Source organism: Suncus etruscus, chromosome 10 (assembly GCF_024139225.1).
Source record: "Suncus etruscus isolate mSunEtr1 chromosome 10, mSunEtr1.pri.cur, whole genome shotgun sequence".
NCBI lineage: Eukaryota > Metazoa > Chordata > Mammalia > Eulipotyphla > Soricidae > Suncus > Suncus etruscus.
In genome coordinates, this window is record NC_064857.1 from 96,996,587 (window position 1) to 97,021,452 (window position 24,866).

Genomic DNA, 24,866 nt, shown 5'->3' on the forward strand with positions numbered 1-24,866 from the left:
ACATCTAATTTCAGAGCATTGTGGTCAGTAAAATTAGCCTGCAAAATTTTTATCCTCTTGATTTTATGGAGGTATGTTTTATGTGCAGCATGTGGTCTATCCTAAAGAATGGCCCATGTACATTGGAGAAGAATGTATATCCAGGTTTCTAGGGACAGAGTGTCCTATACATATATACTAGTCCTTTTCCATTTCTCTTTTCAGGTCTAGTATTTTTTTGTTGGGCTTCAGTCTGGTTGATCTATTACATATTGAAAGGGCAGTGTTGAGGTCTCCCACAATTATTGTGTTATTATTGATGTCTTCTTTCAAATTTGTCAATAATTGTATTAGATAATTTCTGATCTCTCATTTGGTGCATATATGTTTAGTAGTGTGGATGTCTTCTAGTTGCACATACCCTTTGATTAGTACGAAGTGACCATCTTTGTCCCTTACAACTTTTCTGAGTCTAAAGTTGATTTCATCAGATATTAATATGGTCACCCCATCTTTTTTAAGGGTATTGTTTGCTTGGATGATTTTCCTCCAGCCTTTGATTTTGAGTGTATGTTTGTTCTGACTATTCAGTTGTCTTTCGTGAAGGCAGCAGAAGGTTGGGTTCATCTTTTTGATCCATTTTGCCACTCTGTGTCTTTTAATTGGTGAATTTAGTTCATTGACATTGAGGGAGATGATTGTCATAGAATTTAATGTCATCTTTGTAGATAAGTTTGCTGTGTTTGTTGGTCTTTCTTGTCTTAAAGTAGACCTTTCAGTTTTTCCTTTAAGGCTGGTTTTATATCTGTGAAGTTTCTGAGTTGTTGTTTATACATGAAGCTATGTATCCTTCCTTCAAACCTGAACGTGAGTCAGGCTAGGTGCAGAATTCTTGGTGAGGCATCTATTTCATTTGTCTTGTCACAATATCCCACCACTGTCTTCTGGCCTTGAGAGTTTCTTGTGACATGTCTACTGTAAGTCTTAGGGATGCTCCTTTGAATGTAATTTCCCTTTTTGATCTTGCTGCTTTCAGTATTCTATCCCTATCTGTGGGATTTGTCATTGTAACGAGGATGTGCCTTGGGGTGTTTTTCTTTGGGTCTCTTTTAGCTGGTACTCTTCGGGCATGCAGGATTTGATTGCCTGTAGTCTTTGGAAGTCACTGGAAGTATCTCTTTGATGATGTCTTTGACAGTTGATTCTTCCTGTGGATCCCCTTTTTGGGCCTCTAGGACTCCAATGATTCTTATGTTGTTTCTGTTGAATTTATCAAAGAGTTCTATTTTCATCTGTTCACATTCTTGGAGGACTTTTTCCATTGTATGATCATTAGCCTTGAGATTCTTTTCCAGTCTCATCTACTGTATGGAGTTGTTTTGCATTTGATCTTTCAGTTTACTGATTGTGTCATTGGCTCCTGTTACCCTGCTGGTGAGGCTGTCCATTGATTTTTTTCAGTTGAGCTACCATGTTTTTCAGATCTGTTATTTCAGTTTCGACTTTTCTGATTTCTGTCTTTGTGTTCTGTTCAGCTAGAGCTATATTTTCTTTGATTTCCTTGGATCCTCCATATTTCTATTCTAAACTCCTTATCTGAAAGGTTAATTGGATGGTTTGTATTTTTTGTGTCACTAGATCTATCATTTTCATTCTCTGTGCCTGGCGTTTGCCTGCGAGGTTTCCCCATTGTCACACTTGTAGTGTGATTTTTTTTTTCTGCCTGTTGCAGTGGAATTCATTCATTAGAAAGAGCACATGGCCGTGAAGCAAAGCAGAGTGGCCATGTTCTTCGGGAGCCTCTAGGAGAACGAATTTGCTGGGCCTATTTCGGCCCACTCAGGAGAGGTTCAGGACCCAGGACAGTAGAAGAACATGCACAGGTGACACTCATAGTCTCTTGCAGTTAGTAACCACTCAGGCAGGGGCAGATTTCTCCAGCCTTACGACACAAACAGAGGTCCTGCCTTTCTCAAGTTGTTGATTTTTTTTCCTTTATTTTCTTTTTTCTTTTGGGCTACTCCCAATGGTGCTCAGGGGTTACTCATAGCTCTGGGCTTAGAAATTGCTTATGGAAGGCTCAGGTACAAAATGGTATTGAATTGGGCAGGTTGCTCCTGGGTCAGTCACGTGCAAGGCAAATGCCCTATTGCTGTGCTATCATTCTGGCCCCTAAGTTGTTGATTTTGTCATTTCCCCCCCTAATGTAGGCCTATATTGTATGAGTTTCCCCCTAATGAATGCTTTTGCTGTGTCCCATAGATTTTGGCAATTTGTGTCTTCATTGTCATTCTTCTCAAATAATATTTTTATTTTTTCCTTGATTTCCTCTTTAATCCAGCTGTTGTTGAGCAGCATGTTGTTTAGTCTCCAAGTATTAGATTTTTTCCCACATTTTCTTTTTTTTAAATTTTTTTATTTAAACAACTTTATTACATACATGATTGTGTTTGGGTTTCAGTCATGTAAAGAACACCACCCATCACCAGGGCAACATTTCCATAACCAATGTCCCAAATCTCCCTCCTCCCCACCCAACCCCCACTTGTACTCTAGAGAGGCATTCTATTTCCCTCGTACAATTTCATTATTAGGATAGTTCAAAACGTAGTTATTTCTCTAACTAAATTCATCCCTGTTTGTGGTGAGCTTCATGAGGTGAGCTGTAACTTCCAGCTCTTTTCTCTTTTGTGTCTGAAAGTTATTATTGCAAGAATGTCTTTCATTTTTCTTAAAACCCATGGATGAGTGAGACCATTCTGCATCTTTCTCTCTCTCTGACTTATTTCACTCAGCATAATAGATTCCATGTACATCCATGTATAGGAGAATTTCATGACTTCATCTCTCCTGACAGCTGCATAATATTCCATTGTGTATATGTACCGCAGTTTCTTTAGCCATTCATCTGTTGAAGGGAATCTTGGTTGTTTCCAGAGTCTTGCTATGGTAAATAGTGCTGTGATGAATATAGGTGTAAGGAAGGGATTTTTGTATTGTATTTTTGTGTTCCTAGGGTATATTCCTAGGAGTGGTATAGCTGGGTCATATGGGAGCTCGATTTCCAGTTTTTGGAGGAATCTCCATATTGCTTTCCATAAAGGTTGAACTAGACGGCATTACCACCAGCAGTGGATAAGAGTTCCTTTCTCTCCACATCCCCACCAACACTGCTTGTGATGTGTGCCAATTTCTGGGGTGTTAGGTGGTACCTCATAGTTGTTTTGATTTGCATCTCCCTGATGATTAGTGATGTGGATCATTTTTTCATGTGTCTTTTGGCCATTTATATTTCTTCTTTGTCAAAGTGTCTGTCCATTTCTTCTCCCCACTTTTTGATGGGATTAGATGATTTTTTTTTCTTGTAAATTTCTGTCAGTGCCTTGTTTATTTTGGAGATTAGCCCCTTGTCTGATGGGTATTGGGTGAATAGTTTCTCCCACTTAGTGGGAGGCTCTTGTATCCTGGGTGATATTTCTTTTGAGGTGCAGAAGCTTCTCAGTTTAATATATTCCTATCGTTAATCTCTGCTTTCACTTGCTTGGAGAGTGCAGTTTCCTCTTTGAAGATGCCTTTAGTCTCAATGTCCTGGAGTGTTTTACCTACGAGTTGTATTATATATCTTAATGGTTTCAGGTCTGATATCGAGGTCTTTCATTCATTTGGATTTAACCTTCGTACATGATTGAGCTGGGGGTCTAAGTTCAATTTTATGCAAGTGGCTAGCCAGTTATGCCAACACCACTTGTTGAAGAGGCTTTCTTTGCTCCATTTAGGATATCTTGCTCCTTTGTCAAAAATTAGGTGATTGTATGTCTGGGGAACATTCATTGAGTATTCAAGCCTATTCCACTGATCTGAGGGCCTGTCTTTATTCCAATACCATGCTGTTTTGATAACTATTACTTTGTAGTACAGTTTAAAGTTGGGGAAAGTAATTCCTCCCATATTCTTTTTTCCAATAATTTCTTTAGCTATTCTAGGGTGTTTATTGTTCCAAATGGATTTCAAAAGTGCCTGATCCACTTCTTTGAAGAATGTCATGGGTTTCTTTAGAGGGATCGCATTAAATCTGTACAATGCTTTGGGGAATATTGCCATTTTGATTATGTTAATCCTGCCAATCAATGAGCAGGGTATGTGCTTCCATTTCCGTGTGTCCTCCCTTATTTCTTGGAGCAGAGTTTTATAGTTTTCTTTATATAGCTCCTTCACATTTTTAGTCAAGTTGATTCCAAGATATTTGAGTTTGTGTGGCACTATTGTGAATGGGGTTGTCCATTTCTTAATGTCCATTTCTTCCTTATTACTATTGGTGTATAGGAAGGCCATTGATTTTTGTGTGTTAATTATGTAGACTGCCACCTTGCTATATGAGTCTTTTGTTTCTAGAAACTTTTTCATAGAGACTTTAGGGTTTTCTAGGTAGAGTATCAACACATCTGCAAACAGCGAGAGCTTGACTTCTTCCTTTCCTATCTGGATTCCCTTGATATCTTTTTCTTGCCTAATCGCTATAGCAAGTACTTCCAGTGCTATGTTGAATAGGAGTGGTGAGAGAGGACAGCCTTGTCTTGTGCCAGAATTTAGAGGAAAGGCTTTCAGTTTTTCTCCATTGAGGACAATATTTGCCACTGACTTGTGGTAGATGACCTTAACTATATTGAGAAAGGTTCCTTCCATTCTCATCTTGCTGAGAGTTTTGATCAAGAATGGGTGTTGGACCTTATCAAATGCTTTCTCTGGATCTATTGATATGATCATGTGATTTCTATTTTTATTGTTGTTGATGTTGTTTATTATGTTGATAGATTTACGGATGTTAAACAACCTTGCATTCCTGGGATAAAACCTACTTGATCGTAGTGGATGATCTTCTTAATGAGGCATTGAATCCTATTTGCCAGGATTTTGTTGAGGATCTTTGTATCTGTATTCATCAGCGATATTGTTCTGTAATTTTCTTTTTTCGTAGCATCTCTGTCTGGTTTAGGTATCAAGGTGATGGTGGCTTCATAAAAACTATTTGGAAGTGTTCCTGTTTTTTCGATTTCATGAAAGAGTCTTGCCAGGATTGGTAGAAGTTCCTCTTGAAAGGTTTGAAAGAATTCATTAGTAAATCTATCTGGACCTTGATTTTTTTTTTTAATTTTTTTTTTTTTTGGTTTTTGGGCCACACCCTGTGACGCTCAGGGGTTACTCCTGGCTATGCGCTCAGAAGTTGCTCCTGGCTTCTTGGGGGACCATATGGGACGCCGGGGGATCGAACCGCGGTCCGTCCTAGGCTAGCGCAGGCAAGGCAGGCACGTTACCTCCAGCGCCACCACCCGGCCCCTGACTTTTGTTTTTGGGCAGACCTATGATTACTGTCTTAATTTCCTCAATAGTGATGGGTGTGTTTAGATATGCTACATCCTCTTCATACAAACGTGAAAGATTATGAGTCCAAAAATTTATCCATTTTTTCCAGGTATTCATTTTTAGTGGCATAGAGTTTCTCAAAGTAGTTTCTGATTACCCTTTGGATCTCTACCATATGAGTAGTGATCTCTTCTTTTTTATTCCTAATACGAGTTATCAAATTTCTCTCTCTTTCTTTGTTAGTTTTGCCAGTGGTCTATCAATCTTGTTTATTTTTTCAAAGAACCAACTTCTGCTTTCGTTGATCTTTGGAATGTTTTTCGGGTTTCCACTTTGTTGATTTCTGCTCTCAGCTTTGTTATTTCCTTCTGTCTCCCCATTTTTGGGTCCCTTTATTGAGTACTTTTTAATTCTATGAGCTGCATCAGTAAGCTATTCAGGTATGCCCCTTCTTCTTCCCTGATGTGTGCTTGCAAAGCTATAAATTTTCCTCTCAGTACCACTTTTGCTGTGTCCCATAGGTTCTGATAGTTTGTGTCTCCATTGTCATTTGTTTCTAGGAAGGTTTTGATTTCCTCTTTGATTTCATTTCGAAACCAATAGTTATTCAGTATTAGGCTGTTTAACTTCCAGGTATTAAAGTTTTTCTTCTGTGTCCCTTTGTAGCTTACATATAATTTTAGGGCCTTGTGGTCAGCGAAGGTAGCCTGCAAAATTTCTCTCCTCTTGATATTATGGAGGTATGTTTTATATGCTAGCATGTAGTCTATCTTGGAGAATGTCCCATGTACATTAGAGAAGAATGTGTATCCAGGCTTCTGGGGGTGAAGTGTTCTGTATATATCTACTAGGCCTCTTTCTTCCAGTTCTCTCTTCAGGTCTAGTATATTCTTGTTGGATTTCAGTCTAGTTGACCTGTCAAGTGTTGACAATGCCATGTTGAGGTCTCCCACAATTATTGTGTTGCTATTGATATTATTTTTCAGATTTGTCAACAATTTTATTAAATATTTTGCTGGCCCCTCATTCGGTGCATATATGTTTAGGAGAGTGATTTCTTCCTGCTGTACGTATCCCTTGATTAATACAAAATGTCCATCTTTGTCCCTTACAACTTTCCTAAGTATAAAGTTTGCATAATCTGATATTAGTATGGCCACTCCAGCTTTTTTATGGGTTGTAGTTTGCTTGGATGATTTTCCCCTAGCCTTTTATTTTGAGTCTGTTTGTTCTGACTATTCAGGTGTGTTTCTTGTATACAGGCAGCAGAAGGTTGGATTGAGTTTTTTGATCCATTTAGCCACTCTGTATCTCTTAACTGGTGCATTTAGTCCATTGCCATTGAGAGAAAGAATCGTCCTGTGAGTTAGTGCCATCTTTATATTGAAGTTTGGTGTGTCTGTTGGTCAGTCTTGTCTTAAAGTAGGCCGTTCAGTTTTTCTTTTAAGAATGGTTTTGAGTCTGTAAAGTTTCTGAGCTGTTTTTTGTCTGTGAGACCATGTATTTGTCCTTCAAACCTGAAAGTGAGTTTTGCTGGGTGCAGTATTCTAGGCGAAGCATTTAATTGAGTTTTGTCACTATGTCCCACCACTGCCTTCTGGCCTTGAGTGTTTCCGGTGACAGGTCTGCAGTAAATCTCAAGGATGTTCCCTTGAATGTAATTTCTCTTTTCGATCTTGCTGCTTTCAGAATTCTGTCTCTTATCTGTGGGATTCATCATTGTGACTAGGATGTGTCTTGGGGTGTTTTTTCTGGGGTCTCTTTTAGTTGGTATTCTTCATGCATGCAGGATTTGATTGCGTGTATTCATTAGCTCTGGTAGTTTCTCTTTAATGATATTATTAACCATTGATTCTTCCTGGAGATTTTCTTCCTGGGTTTCTGGGACTCCAATGATTCTTAAGTTGTTTCTGTTGAGCTTATCATAGACTTCTATTTTCATCTGTTCCCATTCTTTGAGTAATTTTTCCATTGTTTGATCATTTGCTTTAAGGCTTTTTTCCAATTTCTTCTGCTGTATGGAATTGTTATTCATCTCATCTTCCAGTGTACTAATTCTATCCTCAGCTGCTGTTAACCCGTGGGAAAGCTCAACCATGTTTTTCTTCAATTCATCTACTGAGTTTTTTAGACCTGTTATATGATCTGAAATTTCAGTTTGGAGTTTTCTGATTTCTATCTTCATATTCTCTTGATTCTTATTAGTGTTCTCTTCTATACTTTCTTTGAGTCCTTTGAACATCTTCCATATTGCTACTCTAAACTCCTTATCTGAGACATTGACTAGTTGGTTGGTCATGTTCAAGTCATCAGAGTTGCCATTGTCATTCTCTATGTCTGGCGCTAGCCTGTGTTGTTTCCCCATTGTCACACTTGTATTGTGGGGTTTTCTACGTGTTGTAGTTGTATTCATTGGCTAAATTATGTGCACGGCCGGGAAGCGAAGCGGAGAGAGTGGGAAAGTTCTTTGCTGTTATCTTCCTCAATACTTTTCCCATTTCTCCCCCTTTTCATATTTTCCCCCTTTTCCCATTTTCTCCCCTTCTGTTATTTCTATAAATCGTAGATTATTTCTTTTGTCTTGTTTATTAAGTACCTTATATTTTCTTCCAATATTTTGTCTCTTGTTTCTTTATTGACTTCTTTGTTGTTGCTGGCTTGTATTTTGTCTTTTGAGTTTTTCCATGCAATTCTTCATGTGTGTAATTCTACTACTTTTGTGCTAGCATGGTTTTTAGTTCCTTTAGTTCCATTTGTATGGATTCTCTCATCTTTTGATAGAATTCTTCTTTGAGTGGTTGAATGGCTCATTATATGTTTCTTAATTTTGCAGGCTAGTGACTCCTTGATTCCCATTGCTAAACCATTACATGCTGATTTTAGGTCCTCATCTATAAAGTTTGCGCATTTTGGAGGGCTTTCTATGCCCCCAGCTACAGGTGTCTTCCTTAGTTTTCCCATTGTACTTTGCATTTGGTGGTTTGGAGTTTTAAGGTGTTTATAAAAGTGTTCTTTTAACTTAAAAGTTAAATAAACAATTCTTATATACTTTCTGGTAAAAGTGTTTTATTTACTGTTTGTATAAGAGGTGATTAGAGGTATATATGTTTTATGGTTTATTCTAGGTAAGGGGGGTTACCCAGGTATAATAGAAATATTTCAAACTAATTTATTAGGTTGTTCTGGTTTTTGGTCTGTTTATTTTCTAAGAGAAAGAAATACTAGGACCTATCTGCCAAGAATGATTTTGGTGTAAGTTGAAATATCCTTTTCTCACCCCTGCTGAGCTAGGGTCCAGGAGCTTAGAACAGGGAGTGTATAATGGTTCTTGCAAATCTCTCCTGGGCGGGAGCAGTAGGGGCTTTGGGGCCAGTGGCTAAAGACTCTACTGTATTTTTAAAGGTTTATTTTGAGGAAGTTTTATTCATTTTGGAAAGATTTATTAATTTGCTTAGCTTATAACTTATTTTGTGCTTACTTATTTATAGGAAGTTTTAAAGGTCATGAGAGGTGTAGCCCAGGGACTACATACATTACATAAGGCTGATATCATTCATGGATCACTTCATCAGAACAATATATTTGTCTTAAATCGCAAACAAGGAATTGTTGGAGATTTTGACTTCACCAAATCTGTGGTAAAGTATTGTAATTTTACAACTTGGTTGTAGACTTTATATTTTTAGGTAGGAAATTTTAATATTTTTGTGAAATAGTTATTTATTATATTTTTTCTTCAGTTAAGATGTATGAGCCAGTCTAAGCAATTATCTAATATTAACTAGGTACTAGAACAAAAATTTATAAATTTATGATTTATAACTTTGTTTAGTTTTCTTTTGTTTTTGGCCATACTGGTGGTGTCAGGGGTTAATCTTGGCTATGCCCTGTTGTAATTGTTCCTGGCTTGGGGGACCATATGGGATGTTGGGGATCTAACTCACCTCCATAGTGTGTCAGCCATGTGCAAGGCAAATGTCCTACCATTGTGCTACCACTCCCGCCCCTGATTTATATTTTTTTAACCGTAACCCTTAGCAAGCTTTACAGTCAATGGTATTGACATTAATCATTAATTTATCATCTAAAACATAATAGCAAACTAAGCAAAAAATACCTGCTGGTTATCGCCCAGTATTCTACTGGTATTCTCACATAGATCATATTGTGATTATCAAAATTTGTTACTTTGATAATTGGCCTTTTTTTTTTTTTTTTAGTTGGGGAGCTTTTGCTTTCCCATTTAGCTTCAGTGCTGGTTCTACTATTTGTTTTGGTCTCTGTTTTCTCAAAATAGGACTTTTGTAGAGATAGCAAGTAATCCATTAAACATATTGTCATCTTTATTTGGTAGAAAGGAAAGTCTCCAAATATATGAGTTATAAGTATACATTAGCTCTCTTTTTTAAAAGCTCTATAATGAAATCCACATATAAAACTGCAACTAAATAGTTTTTAATATATAGTCACAGAGAGAGAATAAAGATTGTCAAGATTTTTTTAAATTCATTTTAGTGGTCATCTTTTGACAAATGAAAAATGTAATCCTTTGGAAAATATTTAATAGACAAGGAAATTACTTGTAGACTTTCAGTTTCTAATTTATTTGTTTTCAGAACCAAAAATAGCACAGTTCTTTATTTAATATTGAAGAATTTTTTAAATTTTCTTCTAAATGATCTTAAACCAGTGATGGCTAACCTTTTTGAGCCCAAGTGCCCAAACTGGCGCACAATGCCCAGTCCTCCCAATAGCCAGTTCGGCCCTATTTCTAGGTATGCTGCAAGGCACACAGTGGCACACTTGCCTCCCGCCATGCCACATATCTTAATTGCAGAACCCATCCCATGTGCTAACTGCAAGGCCTTCATGTGCCACCGCTGGGCATGTGTGCCATCAGTTTGCCATCAAGGTCTTATACCATTCTAAGATACGACTTAGTGAATGTTTTGCCTTTAAATTGAAAAATATGTTATCTTCAGACCATAATCATTACCACACTCTCCAAATAAAACTCCTATTTCCCTTCAAAGCAGATTTCAAATATCCTGTACTAATGAGCGTATCAGTGGAGCCCAAGATAAAGTCACCCCTCATGTTTAATCCTAGATCCACCCACTGCTGCTTCTTCCATTACACCTGAGACCACGTAGTACCAGGTTATATGTGTCCATATCCCTCCACTAAATTGGCATCTTCTTTCGCTCTAGCTTGTACATATTTGCCTGATTTCTCAGCTCCTGCCCTCATTTTGGATTATTATAAAAATGTATTTTTAAAAAAGTATTCTATGTTTAATTAGTGGCTCTTAGATTAGAGTCTTTTTGAGGCTACAATGTGAAATATAAATTTAAGGCTAAATTTTATTAAGCATTTTATAATTTAAAAATTTTATAATAGAGTGAATAAGGCGAATATAATTGAAAGTAAAATATTTGAAAGAATTTTTGGGTGTTTGACTAAATTCAGAAAATCAGGGCGCTGTCTCAGTTATGTTGCTTCTAAAATAATTTGATCTGTTAATTGTATAGAGTCAGCGAGCCTCGGTGAACATGATGGTTGGTGACTTGAGTTTGCTTTCACCTGAATTAAAACTGGGAAAACCTGCTTCTCCAAGTTCTGACTTGTATGCTTATGGCTGCCTTTTATTGTGGGTATGTTATTTTATATTTTAAAAGATGATGTTTTATATCTATTATAGTTATACATGTAATAATTTGTAGATACTTTATATGAATGTTGGTATATAAAGTCATGATTTTATAATGCTTTATCTTAATATTATTCTAAATAGGAAGCAGTGGTAAACATTTTAGTAAAATATTTTTTCCTAAATAATCTTTTAAAATTAATTTTATTGAGAACAGTGTGAATTACAAGTCTTTCACAGTTGTATTTCAGGTACATAGTGACATGAATTAGGGCCATTTCCACCATCAGTGTTGACCTTCCTCTGCCATAGTTCCCAACAAGCCTCCTATAGCTCCATCCTTAGCACCCTGGACTGCCAGCGTAATAGGTCCCTTTTGTATATAGCTTTTTATAAATTCCTAAACAATTTTATGGGGTCTCCCAACTAACTACTGCTTAGTGGTGCTTGTGGTCCTTCAAGGGCTTCTGGGTGGTGCTTATACCCTGTGATGCTTGGGGTACCAAATGTGCTGGATATTGAACCTGGAACCAGCTGCTTGCAACTGCCTTAACCTTCTGTAGAATTCTCCCTATGGGATTTACATATTGTACTTTCTATTTTGTGTGGGGTGTGTTTGTTCCATACCCAACAGTAAGCTTAGGGCTTACTCCTTGCTCTGTGTTCAGAGATCACTCTTGGCTGCATGCAAGGTGAGTGCTTTATGTCCTATACTATTTCTCTGGATCCTACTATCTTCTTATTTACATTCAAGTCAAGATTAGCAGTGAAGATAATTTGTCCTCTGTTGATTCAGAATCAGCTCATGTGTCTGTGAAAAAGTAGTGTTTATAAGCCTTGAGTTGTTTTTTTTTTTTTTGTCCCCCAATTCACAATACATACCCGGCAAGGGGCCTGTGTTGAGGTGTATATGGGGTGCCTTTACTGTACCTCCTCTTTCTATACAGCCAGTGTAAAGAACACAGCCTGTGGTAAGAATTGGGAGGCCTTATCTTATCTTTTATTTATTTTATTTTATTTTTTTTTCTTCTTCAGGGCAAACTAAAGTTTTTTTTTTTAAAGTAAGAATTTATTTAAAGGACAAAATTGATTAACATAATGAGGTAAACTAATATAACATAATATAATGACATAACATAACATATAATATAATTGATATAATAATAATACATGTAAGTCAAAGAAAGTTTCTGATTAAAAACACAATTTTTTTTTTCATAATGGCTTACATATCTTTCACTGTAGTATTTTGGGTACATATTCACATTGAATCAGGGGAATACCCATCACCCAATATGTCCTCTTCCCAATCAAAAATCAAATATGCTGAAAATCAGAGTCCTGTCTAGAGGCTTCCAACCTCAGTTTGAGAGAGGATGTGAAAAAAGTAATTAAAATACCACAACAATACAAAAAAAATATCGAATTAAATAACCGATAAGCACCACAGCAATTAAAACAGGCACCACACAATAGTCTCGGTTCTGAAATCAAATCATGCTCAAGTGCAAAAAGAAAGAGAAAGACAAAACAAAATAAAATAAAATAATATTGGAGACATCAACCGTAATCTCCACACCAAAATAAAGACGTCAAAAAAAAAATAGATCAATCGATAACTAAACGTGGGAAAATGATTGTTTTGTGCTTTTTTTTTTTTTCTCCTTTTCTTTATCCCCCTGCATAGGCACAGAAACCATTGGGGTTATTGTAGAGGGAATTCCCTTGATCTAGGATATACAGGGTTACTCCACCCCTGAAGTATACTGTCATGGGATTAACTCTAGGCTTCTTGCATTTACTCTCCTCTTGCTGCTTTCGTGGTGTGTGGAAGACCTCCGCTTTATCCTGGATGGCAAAATCAGACCTGTTTCTAGGCTTCTTGCATGATCATTTACTCTCCTCTTGCTGCTTTCGTGGTGTGTGGAAGACCTCCGCTTTATCCTGGATGGCAAAATCAGACCTGTTTCTAGAGATCTTGGTGGCTGTGCAGATCTGGGAATGGAGTTTATGAAGTCCTTCCTTGTGGTTCCAGCAGCTATGCTTCTTCAATGTCATTTTTTTGTTTTTTATGTGTTCTAGGTGTTTCAGAATAGTGCTACCATTCTGTGTTTTTCTTTTGTCTTCTGACTTACTTCGTTTAACATAACATGATCTAGGTCCATCCACGTTGCTGCAAAGTCTGTGATTGTATCATTTCTAACTGCCATGTAATATTCCATTGTATATATGTACCACATCTTAATGATCCATTCATCTGTTGTTGGACATCGAGGTTGGTTCCAAGATTTGGCTATTATACTGAGTGCTGCAATAAATAGTGGGGTGCATACGTATTTTGGAATGAATGTCCTTCCATCTTGGGGATATATGCCTAGGAGAGCAATTGCTGGGTCAAATGGCAGCTCAATTCTGAGTTCTTTGAGCACTCTCCAGACTTTTCTCCATAGATGTTGGACCAAGGGGCATTCCCACCAGCAATGAATGAGAGTTCCTTTCATACCACATCCTCTCCAACAAAGGTTGTTCCCATTATTTTTGATGTGAGCCAACCTCACTGGTGTGAGGTAGTATCTCATTGTTGTCTTGATTTGGATCTCCCTGATGATGAGTGAAGGTGAGCATGTTTTCATGTGTTTGTTGGCCATCCTTCTCTCTTCCTCAGAGAAATGTCTATTCATTTCGTCTCCCCATTTTTTTATGGCTTCGTTTGGTTTTGAAGGGCTCAGCTTTCTGAGCACTTTGTATGTTCTAGATATCAGCCCTTTATCTGATATATGGATGATATATGATATATGGATATCCTCATGGATAGGTAGAATTAACATAGTCAAAATGACTATTTTACCCAAACTGCTATATAGATTTAATGCAATCCCTATCCAAATCCAGACACAATTCTTTAAAGAAATAGAACAATCAATTATAAAATTCATTTGGAACCATAAAAGACCCAGGATAGCTAAACACATTCTGAAAAATGAGAAGTTGGGAGGCATCTCCTTACCTAACTTGAAACTATACTATAAAGCCATAGTAATAAAAACAGCATGGTACTGGAACAGAGACAGGACCTTAGACCAGTGGATTAGAACAGAATTCCCAGACATAAACCCCCAGATATATAGCCAACTAATATTTGATAAAAGAGGCAAGAATATGAAATGGAACAAAGAAAGCCTATTCAACAAATGGTGTTGGTACAACTGGAAACTCATATGCACGAAAGTGAAAATCAACCCATATCTCACTCCTTATACAAAAGTCAACTCAAAATGGATCAAAGATCTGGAAATCAGACCTGAATCTATAAAGTTTATCGAGAATAAAATTGGCAGAACACTCGAAGACCTTTATATCAAAAGGGTCTTTGAGAATGGAGCACCAATGGCAAAAACGTTAGCATCAACTATAAACAAATGGGACTATATCAAACTAAAAAGCTTCTGCATGGCAAAAGAAACCCTACTTAATGCAAGAAGACAGCTAACAGAATGGGAAAAAATCTTTTCACTTGATATATCAGCCTTGAGTTGTTTTTTCTACTTTTAGCTTAAACCAACTATTATAATTCATGTTTTAAATCTATTCCTCTGTGAGGTATGACATATTAACAAGGGAAAAACACTTTTCTCACTACATCTGCTTAATATTATACTATAGGTTCTAGCCCAGGATCAATGAAATTTTCTGTAATAGATCAGATATTTTTAGTCTTATGTGATCTGTAATGCAAAAGACACATATACAGCATATTCAGGAATGAAATTTTATGAACTTTGAATGACATTTATATATAACTTTTATGTGTCACCAAGTAGTAATTTAAGATTGTCCTTTCAACATTGAAAAACATAAAAATCATTCATGAAGGCTATACAAAAATAAGCAATAGAATAGATTTTGTGTGTAGACCATAGCTTGTTCATTTGGTATGATATGACAAATACATGTAATAAGTACAAAAATTAAAGCTGTTTTTATTAATAGACAAAGTGTATAAAAACCATTAGAGAGAAGGCTGGAGCTCTAGTACAGTGGGTAGGACCCTTGTGACTGAACCGGGTTTGATCTCCAATATCCTGTAAGGTCCCTCAAGCACTGTCAAGAGTGATCCCTGATTTATATACTGATAATGACAAAGTTTTATTGAGATAAATTTAAAAAAGAAACTTAAATAGAGCTCAGAGAGTATGCTTGTACATATTCAACATTGATTATATCCATTCTCAAAGTGGCTTTACAGATTCACTACGGTTTCAACTTGTAAAAATGCTTATACCTTTAAAATTATTTTTGCAGTAAGTTGATTCTGTGAGTTGTGTGATAATTCTTAGGTTTGGGAAAGCACAGAAACAGTTGAAATATAATAAGATAATAAAATTGGAAAAATAATAAAATAATAATACATAATAAAATAAAACTGATTTTAAGAAAGTAAAATTTATAGAAGTTCAGTATAATATGTTAGATATACAGCTAGATGGAACAGTGAAGCCTATTAAGCCTATGTGAAATGATTTTTGAGGGCATTTCTAGTAAGGAAGAGGATAGTGTTTCTAATGGGACTGTAGCAACCAAATGTCTGTATTTTAAAAATAATTTTATCCACTTATTGTAAATTGTATATAACTGAATACATCAAATGTATATTAGGTCTAAATGTAAGCCCTAAATATTTCACACTTTGAAGAAAAATAGAAAATTTATGTGATACTGAGTTTTCCCAGTTTCTTAAAATAAGATGCAAAAATAATCTAGTAGTAAAACTTAATCATTTGAATTTAGCTGTTAAAAGGTTAGTTACATAAATGAAAGTGGAGAGAATATTTGCAAACCATGTATCTGACAAAAGTTTAGTATCTCTGGTGAGTAGCCCCAGTTGTCTGCAGTTCCATTGTGCTTGCTTGATGTTCTCTCCACTGGTGAAGACTGTCATATTGAGCTCTTGCTGCCTACAAAGCTTGCCATGCTAGTAGTCCCAGCATGGAACTATTTGTGAGTGAATGGCAAGCAGTTCTGTTAAATACCTGTGTCCTTGCCCTACCCAGGCTCTTTCACACCTTCCTCACAGATGAGGTGGATCCAATTGGAAATGGACAATTGGAAACTCTTGCCCTTTATTGTCTGCTCTCTGAGCACCCAGCCAGGACTCTGTAGGTTTGTGCATGGCCTGCCAGATACTGTCTGCAGTACCCACCTCTTTTTAGAGTGTCAGGAGGAAAACTCTGCCAGCAGAACCTGCCAAAGCTTTGGAAAAGGCAGTAGTGGAATCCCCCTTGAATACACTGTGGTGCAGATCCCTCAAGAAGGGACACTACCAGAGAGACTGTTTCCTTGACATGCTATAGCAGCAGCCTATGTAGCCTCCACTTTCTTGGCCCAACCTTGAAGTCTGAACTCTGAAGGCTAAATCCTGTGACTTTTACAGCAATAAAAATCATTGGCAGGCAAGGTTTACACGCTTAACCTTTAAATTTTAAAAGAGTGTTGTTGCATTAGGACAGGAAAAGAAAGAGTTTTCACATAATTTATAGAAATTCACACAGAATAATAATAAACAACTCTGGGAAAATTGTCTAAGCATTATAAATAAGTAAACTACTTGGATGATATTCATGTTTGTTTGTTTTTGGGTCACACCAGGCAGTGCTCAGGGGTTACTCCTGGCTCTCAGCTCAGAAATCACTCCTGGCAGGCTCAGGGGATCATATGGGATGCCCAGATTCAAACCACTGTCCTGCAAACGCCTAAGGCACACGCCCTACCGCTGTGCTATCTCTCTGGGCCCCCTTGATGAGACATTAAAGCAGCAATCAATGCTACTGATATTGGAGAATCATGAATGAGTGAAATTTGAACTTCAACAAGGACAGAAAATAGGAGAAAGAACCAAATGAAAGTCATGGAATTAAAGAACATAGTAAACTAAACCATATAATTGGAGGGGCTTATTAGTAGACAGGAAAAAGAGTGTGGCAAAAGCTGGAAAGAAAATATAGTAGTGGAAAGAATCTATAAAGTAAAACAAAATGTATTTAATAAATGAAGCTACTATAAGAGATTTATGGGATAGTATCAAGATGAGCAAATTTTGCTGCTTATGCAGTTCCAGAAGAAAGAAAAGAGCAAAAATCTTATTTGAAGAGATAGTAACTGAGAATTTCCTCAAAAGAAGGAAGTCAGACGTCTAGATCCAGAAGTTTACAAACAAAATAAATTCAAATTAAAGCATTCAAATCTAAAAAAAAAAAAACTCCAAACAAATACAAACCAAGATGTTATTATTAAAAGGTCAAAAATGAGAGAATGTTAAAGCAGCTAGAGTTGGGGTTGGGGGAGATAGTCCACAGGGCTGGAATGCTTTGCATGTGTGAGTTCTTGGTGTGATCTGACTATATATTGTCCCCTTAGTATATTACCTGGAATCCTTATAATCCCCTTATATATTACTTAGAATCGTTGGGAGTCTTTCCAGTACCACATCAGATTTAGTATCAAATCACCACCATACGAAGAAGCCCCCAAATTAATTCTATAAAGTGATCAAATTTCTCAGTGGAAACTTTACAGAAGGACAGAAAGGTATATTCTAAAGTGGTTACTAGAAAGATCTTAAAGAATATCCCACTAGGTTACCAGATTTTGAAGATGCAACAGAACTTCACAGATAAATGTAATAGAAATTTATCTCTAAACTGGCTTTGTAAGTCTGGAAGCAAGTAAAATGGGATTTCTTGAATAGTAGTAACTTGCTTTCAATTTAAACTGTTTTATTTTAGAACCCAATGTGTAAACATCTTGGTAAATTTAATTATATAGAACTATTATAGTTCATTATAGGGAATAAAAGAAAAAAATTACAAAAACACCCAGAAAGCACATGCAGATCACTATATGTACTTTATTATCAGTACATTCTTTAAACATAATTGGCTTGAATTCATCATTTTGGATTTGTGGAAGGATCTATAAACAAAACTACAGTTTTCGCTTCTCCAGTAGATCTGTGTGAACTCTAAAGACAAGCAGAGATTGACAATAAAATGATAGACAAAAAATTATGCCAGTAAATGATATCCTAAAAGAATTTATCAATACATTGAAATACACAAACCTAAAAGAAATCAGGGACAGCCAGACTTAGATCCAATAAAAAGGAGGAAGAGAGTGAGACAAAAGAGGGAGAAAGAGAGAGAAGATAAGAATGAGGAGGGGAGAAAATAAGTTAACTAACCCAGAGGTAAAGCAGTTGCTTTACCATGTTTTGGTTTGGATTCCTAGCACCACTATACTATCACAAACCCCCCACCGTTATGTGATTCCCCTCCCCTTCCAGAAAAAAAAAGATTTAAATTATAAAAGATGAAAAGAGATAGGGACAAGCAATAATTGTTTAATGGGTTCTATCTTACAATAAAACTTAATGAGTATTTTAGCCAAAATTTCTATAATGGAATTATTTATATATTTTGGTTTTAAGGGGCCACAGTTGGCAGTGTTCAGGGCTTACTACTGACTCTCTACAGGTCACTCTCCTGGTGCATAGAACCTGGGTTGGCCATGTACAAATCAAGTGCCCTGTCCACTGTGTATGGATCTAGCCCCCAAACAGTTACTAACAAAACTAATGACAGACACTGAAAGTAAACAACAGTAACGGGTAATTCAGCATCCTACTTTCAGCCGTAAGAGTCTGACAGAACACCATTAAGGAATTATCAGTCATAGTTGGAAAGAGGGGTTTGGGCCACACTTTAGAAGCTACTACTTAGGGGCTACCACTGGCTCTGCTTGGGGGTCACTCCCAATGGAATTTGGGGGATAATGCATTTTCTGGAAAATAAATACATTCCTTATTAGAGATTTGGAAGAATCAATATTGTCAAAATGTCAGTCTAACCCAGATGTTATACAAATTCAATTCAGTCTCTTAAAATGCCAATGACATTTTATGACATATGAGTATTAATTTTTGTTAGAATTTTATATGGAATTTTATACTTTGTTGAAATTTATATGGAATTTATTACCCCAACCTCCTAATTACCAAAGCAACCTTAGGAAAAAAGATAGGCAGCCTCTCTCCCAAATTTCATACTATACTGTAAAGCTGTAATCATCAAAACCAGAAGGACAGCCTCTTAGACAATTGGTATAGACTAGAGTTCAGACACTGATCCTCACATATATGAATTGAATAGTTAGTCTTTGAAAAAAGAATAAAAAAATATGACGTGAAGCAAAGAAGGTCTCTTTAAAAAATAGTACCAAGAAAACTGGTTGCGTACATGCAAAACAAACAAAAAACCCCAACAACAACAAACCCCATATCCCTTTCAAATGTCATGCCCAAAAGCCAGAATGAGACCTTAATGTCAGACCTTAATCCATAAATTATATTGAGTAAAATATAGGTTAGACACTTAACAGTATCGAATCTTGAGGTGTTTTCAGTGATTAAATACCATTGGCCAAGCAAATGGAAGCAGAGATGGATAGTTCAGTCAGTAATTAAAGATAAACAAATGGAATGACATCAAAATAAGAAGTCTTATACTGCAAAAGATGATGCCCAGTATAAAAAGACAGAGTGGGAGAGAATATCTGCCCACCATTCATTTTAGAAAGGGTTAATATCTAAATATATAAAATGTTTTTGTTTCAGTCATTAAATATGATTTAAGAAACTTTTGATGAGAAGTCATTTTATTCTACAACAACTGATTTTCCTTAAGCAGTTTCCCTCAAAATCTGAACTAAGTTTTAAATTTGACTATAGTATTTAGATTAGAAGTTTAGTACATAGAAAATGTGTTCATCCTTTTTTTCTTTAACAGCTTTTTGTGAACAATCAGAAATTTGAGACAAATGAAGATGGAATTCCTAAAGTAGAGCATTTTCATTTGGTAGGTGACCTTTTGTCATGTATTGATTGGAAATAATCAGTATTTTGATTATGTATCATTGTGTTGCAACAATATGAAATACTTTCAGATATACTTTAATTTTTCTAAGAATGTGGATTAGTTTCTAGAGTATGGAAAAACTCAAAAATTAAAAGTCCCATGAGATTACTACTAGAGAATACTACTGTATTATATGCATAATGTATGCTTGTCACACATACTATATAAGCAGTTTTAGAAGTCTTTCAGATCTTGTATTAAAATGGATGTTTTACTATTTAAAAAAGGTATCAAGCTGTTTTATTTTTAATTTTTTATTTAAAAATTGGGGTTTTAAGATTATTCATAACCAAGGGTTTTTTAAAATTATCTCTGCTATTTGTGTTGCTTTATTGTTTGTATGTAGTTAGCTGACACATTTTGAGTACCTAATTCAAAATCAGGCGTTGAAAAAGAAGTTATGGGGGACCATATGTGGTGCTGGGATCAAACCCGTCAGCATCATGCTGTGCTGATACAATTGTCTTGTTCTCTACTATCCCTCTGCTCCCCAATTTTATTATTTTGTATTAATTCCTTTAATAATGAGTTGAATCATCAAAAATCTAAATAGAAAAAAATTTTTATTTTATATCACTAATTTAGTGTGTTTTTAATTGGATTTTCCTTCTTTATTGTAGTTTTATATTTCTGTTATATTGTTTTGATTTTATTTTTTGACTTATACTGTCTTTTTGTTTTCAGGATGATAATCTTAAATCCCTCCTTTGTAGCTTGCTCTTCTATAGAAGTTCAATGACTGCTGAGCAAGTTTTGAGTGATAAATGTTTCTGGCTACCTAAAGGAAAATCAGTTCCAAACCCAGAAAAAGACATAGAATATATCCAAAATGAAGAGGAAGAATTTAAGATGGATAACTTGGATAAATGTATGGAAAAGACAAGAAATAGTGAAGCCAATTTTGATTGATACTTTGTTGCTGCAGAAATTTTCTTACAAACTGTTGTTTTGTTACATATATAGAAAAAACCTGGAAGTATTTTAGAGCTATTTGGTGTTGATGTTATAAATAATAAAAAAACATTTAGCTGCACAAAAACACCGATTTGAAATTTTATTTATTTATTTATTTATTTATTTATTTATTTATTTATTTGGGCCACACCTGGCGGTGCTCAGGAGTAACTCCTGGCTGTCTGCTCAGAAATAGCTCCTGGCAGGCACGGGGGACCATATGGGACACCGGGATTCGAACCAAACACCATTGGTCCTGGATCGGCTGCTTGCAAGGCAAACGCCGCTGTGCTATCTCTCCGGGCCCCTGAAATTTTATTTTATTTTTTTTTTTAATATAAATTTTTATTTTGATCATAATGGCTTACATATTGTTGACAATAATATTTTAGGTACATATTTACATAAAATCAGGGGGGATTCCCATCGCCAAATTGTCATCCCTACGCCTCCGTTTCTATCCTACCTCCCTTTTCCTTTTCCCTCACCCCAGGGCGGCTAGAATATGTGGTCCCCTCTGTATCTAACCCACTACTTAGTAGTCTTGCACCTGTTTGGTCCTGATGCCTCCCTTATTTCCCCCTCTATCTGGAGTCAGGACTAGCTAGTTCAAGTTGCGTGGTTTTGTTTGAAGGAGAAAAAAGCAATAAACTGGGGTAAGAGTCTAATACCCCGAAAATGGGCGGAGTCCTTCTAAAGGCTCTCATCATCACTCTGGGAGATGGAGAAAAAGTAGGTGAAACACTCCACTAGTACCAAAAGAAGTGTCAAATATCCAGTGAGGGCTCCAGCTATTTCGATAAGCACCACACAGAGCAGACAAAACAAACAAACAAACAAGTAGAAAAAAAATAAAACAAAAACAGACAAACAAAAATCACGCCATGGTCTTGAATTAAGAAACATGGCATAGCACATAACGAAAGAGAAGAAAGGAAGAGAAAAAAAAATAAAAAAAATAAGTATAATTGGGGACTACACTTTCAATAATCACACCCAAACAGAGAAATCGACCAAAATAGATTGGTAAATCAAAAATAATAATAACAATAATAAATGAAGGTACTATATATATTTATATCAAAAAAATAACCAAGGTTTTGTGCTTTTTGTATTTTTGTTTTTTTCCCTCCTGCACTGGCACAGTAAATATTGGGGTCATTCGAAAAAGAATTCACTTGGCCTAAGAGATATGGGATTTCTCCGTCCTTGGAGCATACTGTCATGGGATCGACTCTAGACATTGCTCAGGATCCTTTACTTTCCCGGTGGTGTTTTTTTTTTTTTTTTTTTTCTTTCTTTTTTTTTTCCTTTGGTGTGTGGAAGACTTCTGCTCTGTGTTTAGAGGTCTCAGTATCTGTACAGATCCTGAGGTGGGACTTATGATGAAGTCAGTCTTTGTGGTTCTAGAGGTTCTGTTACCTCAGTGTCATTTTAACCCATCTTCTGTGGTTGATGATCTTGGTCTTTGCACTGAGCCTAGGGTGGCACCTAGGATAGCGTCTTTCTTTGTGCTCCCAAAAGCCCCATTCCGTTACAATTGTCTCTGCCGGATCTTTGGGGCTGGGGATCATGATTCTTGTGCAGGTCATAGTTCAAACCCTAAACTAGGGCTTATTTATTGGTCCCAAGATGTATACAGTCTGGTCGTGAATCAAGCAGCCAGTCATCTGTAAATCCCGATCTTGGGTTTTTGTCCTACCAAAGGGAGCCAAGACTTCTGGTTTTGTCTTGTCGTTAGTTGGTAAGGTAGGCTAATCTGCTCTAAGGTCAAAATGATCGCATTTTCCCCGTTGTCAGGATATCATGTTAGACGTGGGCCTTGTTGTTGGTCTCGTCGTATTAAGGCCGTCCTGGATGGAGTTTGTTTCCTGCAGCTGTTGTGGAGAGCTGTGCCGTTTCTATGTCGGAGATCCAGGGTTCAAGGCTGGATGAATGGTATCTAATCACCTGAGGTCTAATTTGATTCCACATGACATATTTTCAAGGCAGGAGATATCCCTATATTTTAAATAACTATGAGTTCCTATCTCTAGTAGATAAGAGCTCTCTTTTATTTTTTTTTTTTAAATGTAAAATTTCCCCTTTACTTAGTGTGCCTTTGTAGGGGGAAGTGGTGCTACATTATAATGTCTGTGTATTCGTGGGTGGACTGATGGGATAACAGCCACAGGTCACCTACCAAAAAACGAAGAAAAAAAAAAAGGGGGGGGGATTGAAACTGTATGTGCTCACAAATATATATGAAGGACAAACATTTAAAAAAAAGATAAATAAATAAATAAAAATAAAGAAATAAAATGAGTTAGCGAAATTTTTATGGGACCAAAGTGGTGCAAAAGACTACCTTACATTTGGGGGAGGGCAGGTAAAGAGGTGGTGTATTACAGGTCTTATGCCTATGTTGGAAGTACAGTTTTTCCCATTGTCTTTTGGGTTTTTCTTGTGGTGTGTGGGTTCCCAGGCATCTTCCTAACCCACCCCCTGACCTTCTTCAGATTGGTAAATATTTGCGGCAGGGGGGTCTTGGAAGAGTTCTTGCATTGGGGATACTTTTGGATCTAGGCCCGGTTTCAAGGAGCAGTTCGCGTTAGGGGGAGTTGGTCGGGAGGGCCTCGCAGCATGAGTCCATAGGGGAGTTGGCTGTCTTTTCTTTCAGGAGACGAGGTGTGGTTTTATCTGGGTGTCCTCTCGCCTGGGTGCTGGGTACTGGTTCATTGGGTAGGAGGTCGATCTTGATGCCTAATAGAATAAGGACTGGGGGAGAAGAGTTTTAATATGGTGGGAGATCTGGATGGGATTGAGGGGTGAGGGGATAGTTGGATTTCCGGAGGGGGGAAAGGGGAAGGTGTATGGGAAGGGTTTGAAGGGAGAGAAAAGAGAAAATACCTTAGAGAGAAAAGGGGGGGAGAAAGGGAGAAAAGTAATGAGCAGAATAGAAGAAGAAAAAGAAAAAAAAAAGTAGTGAGGAGAGGGGAGAGAATAGCAAGGGAATGCTGGTTTGATTGAATGTGTTCGAAGAATAGAGCCTGTAGTTTAAGTCTGTACGTCTCAGGTACTGCTTCAGTGGTCTGACTGGTCACGTGCTTCAATTCCTAAATGAAGGTATTACCTAAAGATAAAGTGTATGTTAAAGAGTTTTCTTGTGGCCATCTCGTAGTGCAAGCAAGGTATGGTATCCCGTGTGGTATCCCGAGTTGCCACCTTAGTTTGTCCGCCCTTTGTATCCAAGGGCACCTGTGGGCAGAAAAGCTGAGAGGTTATTTAAAGTATAGTAAGATAAAGGCATTAAAAGGTAGTGTTATGGTATGTTGCCATTGTAGTCCGTGATTTCCCTTGGTGTTCTATACTTGTGTTCCTGTATATGAACTCTCAGGGATTATTGTGGACCTTTGTTGTAGAAGTCTGATTACATACCTGTTCTCTCTATGCTGCCGTTTCTGTTGTTGCTGTTTTCTTTGTGGTATAATGTGTAGTCAAGAGTTTGCGTTGTTCCTTTTTCATGTATTTTGGACACTGCTCCCACGTCTATGCTGACTATTACAGTGTTCGGAGTTTCTACCCTGTTATTTGATAGGATTTAGTTGTGTATAAACTATGTGTTCTAGGTGTTTCAGAATAGTGCTACCATTCTGTGTTTATCTTTTGTCTTCTGACTTACTTCGTTTAACATAACATGATCTAGGTCCATCCATGTTGCTGCAAAGTCTGTGATTGTATCGTTTCTGACTGCCATGTAATATTCCATTGTGTATATGTACCACATCTTAATGATCCATTCATCTGTTGTTGGACATCGAGGTTGGTTCCAAGATTTGGCTATTATACTGAGTGCTGCAATAAATAGTGGGGTGCATATATATTTTGGAATGAATGTCCTTCCATCTTGTGGGTATATGCCTAGTAGAGCAATTGCTGGGTCAAATGGCAGATCAATTCTGAGTTCTTTGAGC

The 24,866-nt window shown here is 36.8% G+C and overlaps 1 protein-coding gene and 1 non-coding gene across 2 annotated transcripts in view; one reads left to right on the forward strand and one right to left on the reverse strand.

Annotated features, from left to right (window-relative positions):
* The window catches only part of LOC126020004 (serine/threonine-protein kinase 31-like), a 136,979-nt gene extending 116,111 nt beyond the window's left edge, over positions 1-20,868 (forward strand). Inside the window, exons 20-23 of the mRNA XM_049781440.1 lie at positions 8,829-8,978; positions 10,872-10,994; positions 19,831-19,899; positions 20,644-20,868. Coding sequence (XP_049637397.1) covers positions 8,829-8,978; positions 10,872-10,994; positions 19,831-19,899; positions 20,644-20,868 — 567 coding nt within the window. The remainder of the gene's footprint in view (positions 1-8,828; positions 8,979-10,871; positions 10,995-19,830; positions 19,900-20,643) is intronic.
* LOC126021149 (small nucleolar RNA SNORA51) lies at positions 11,846-11,978 on the reverse strand. Its single transcript, XR_007499758.1, has one exon. It is a non-coding gene; the product is annotated as a small nucleolar RNA SNORA51 (small nucleolar RNA).
* Positions 20,869-24,866: the final 3,998 nt, after the last annotated feature.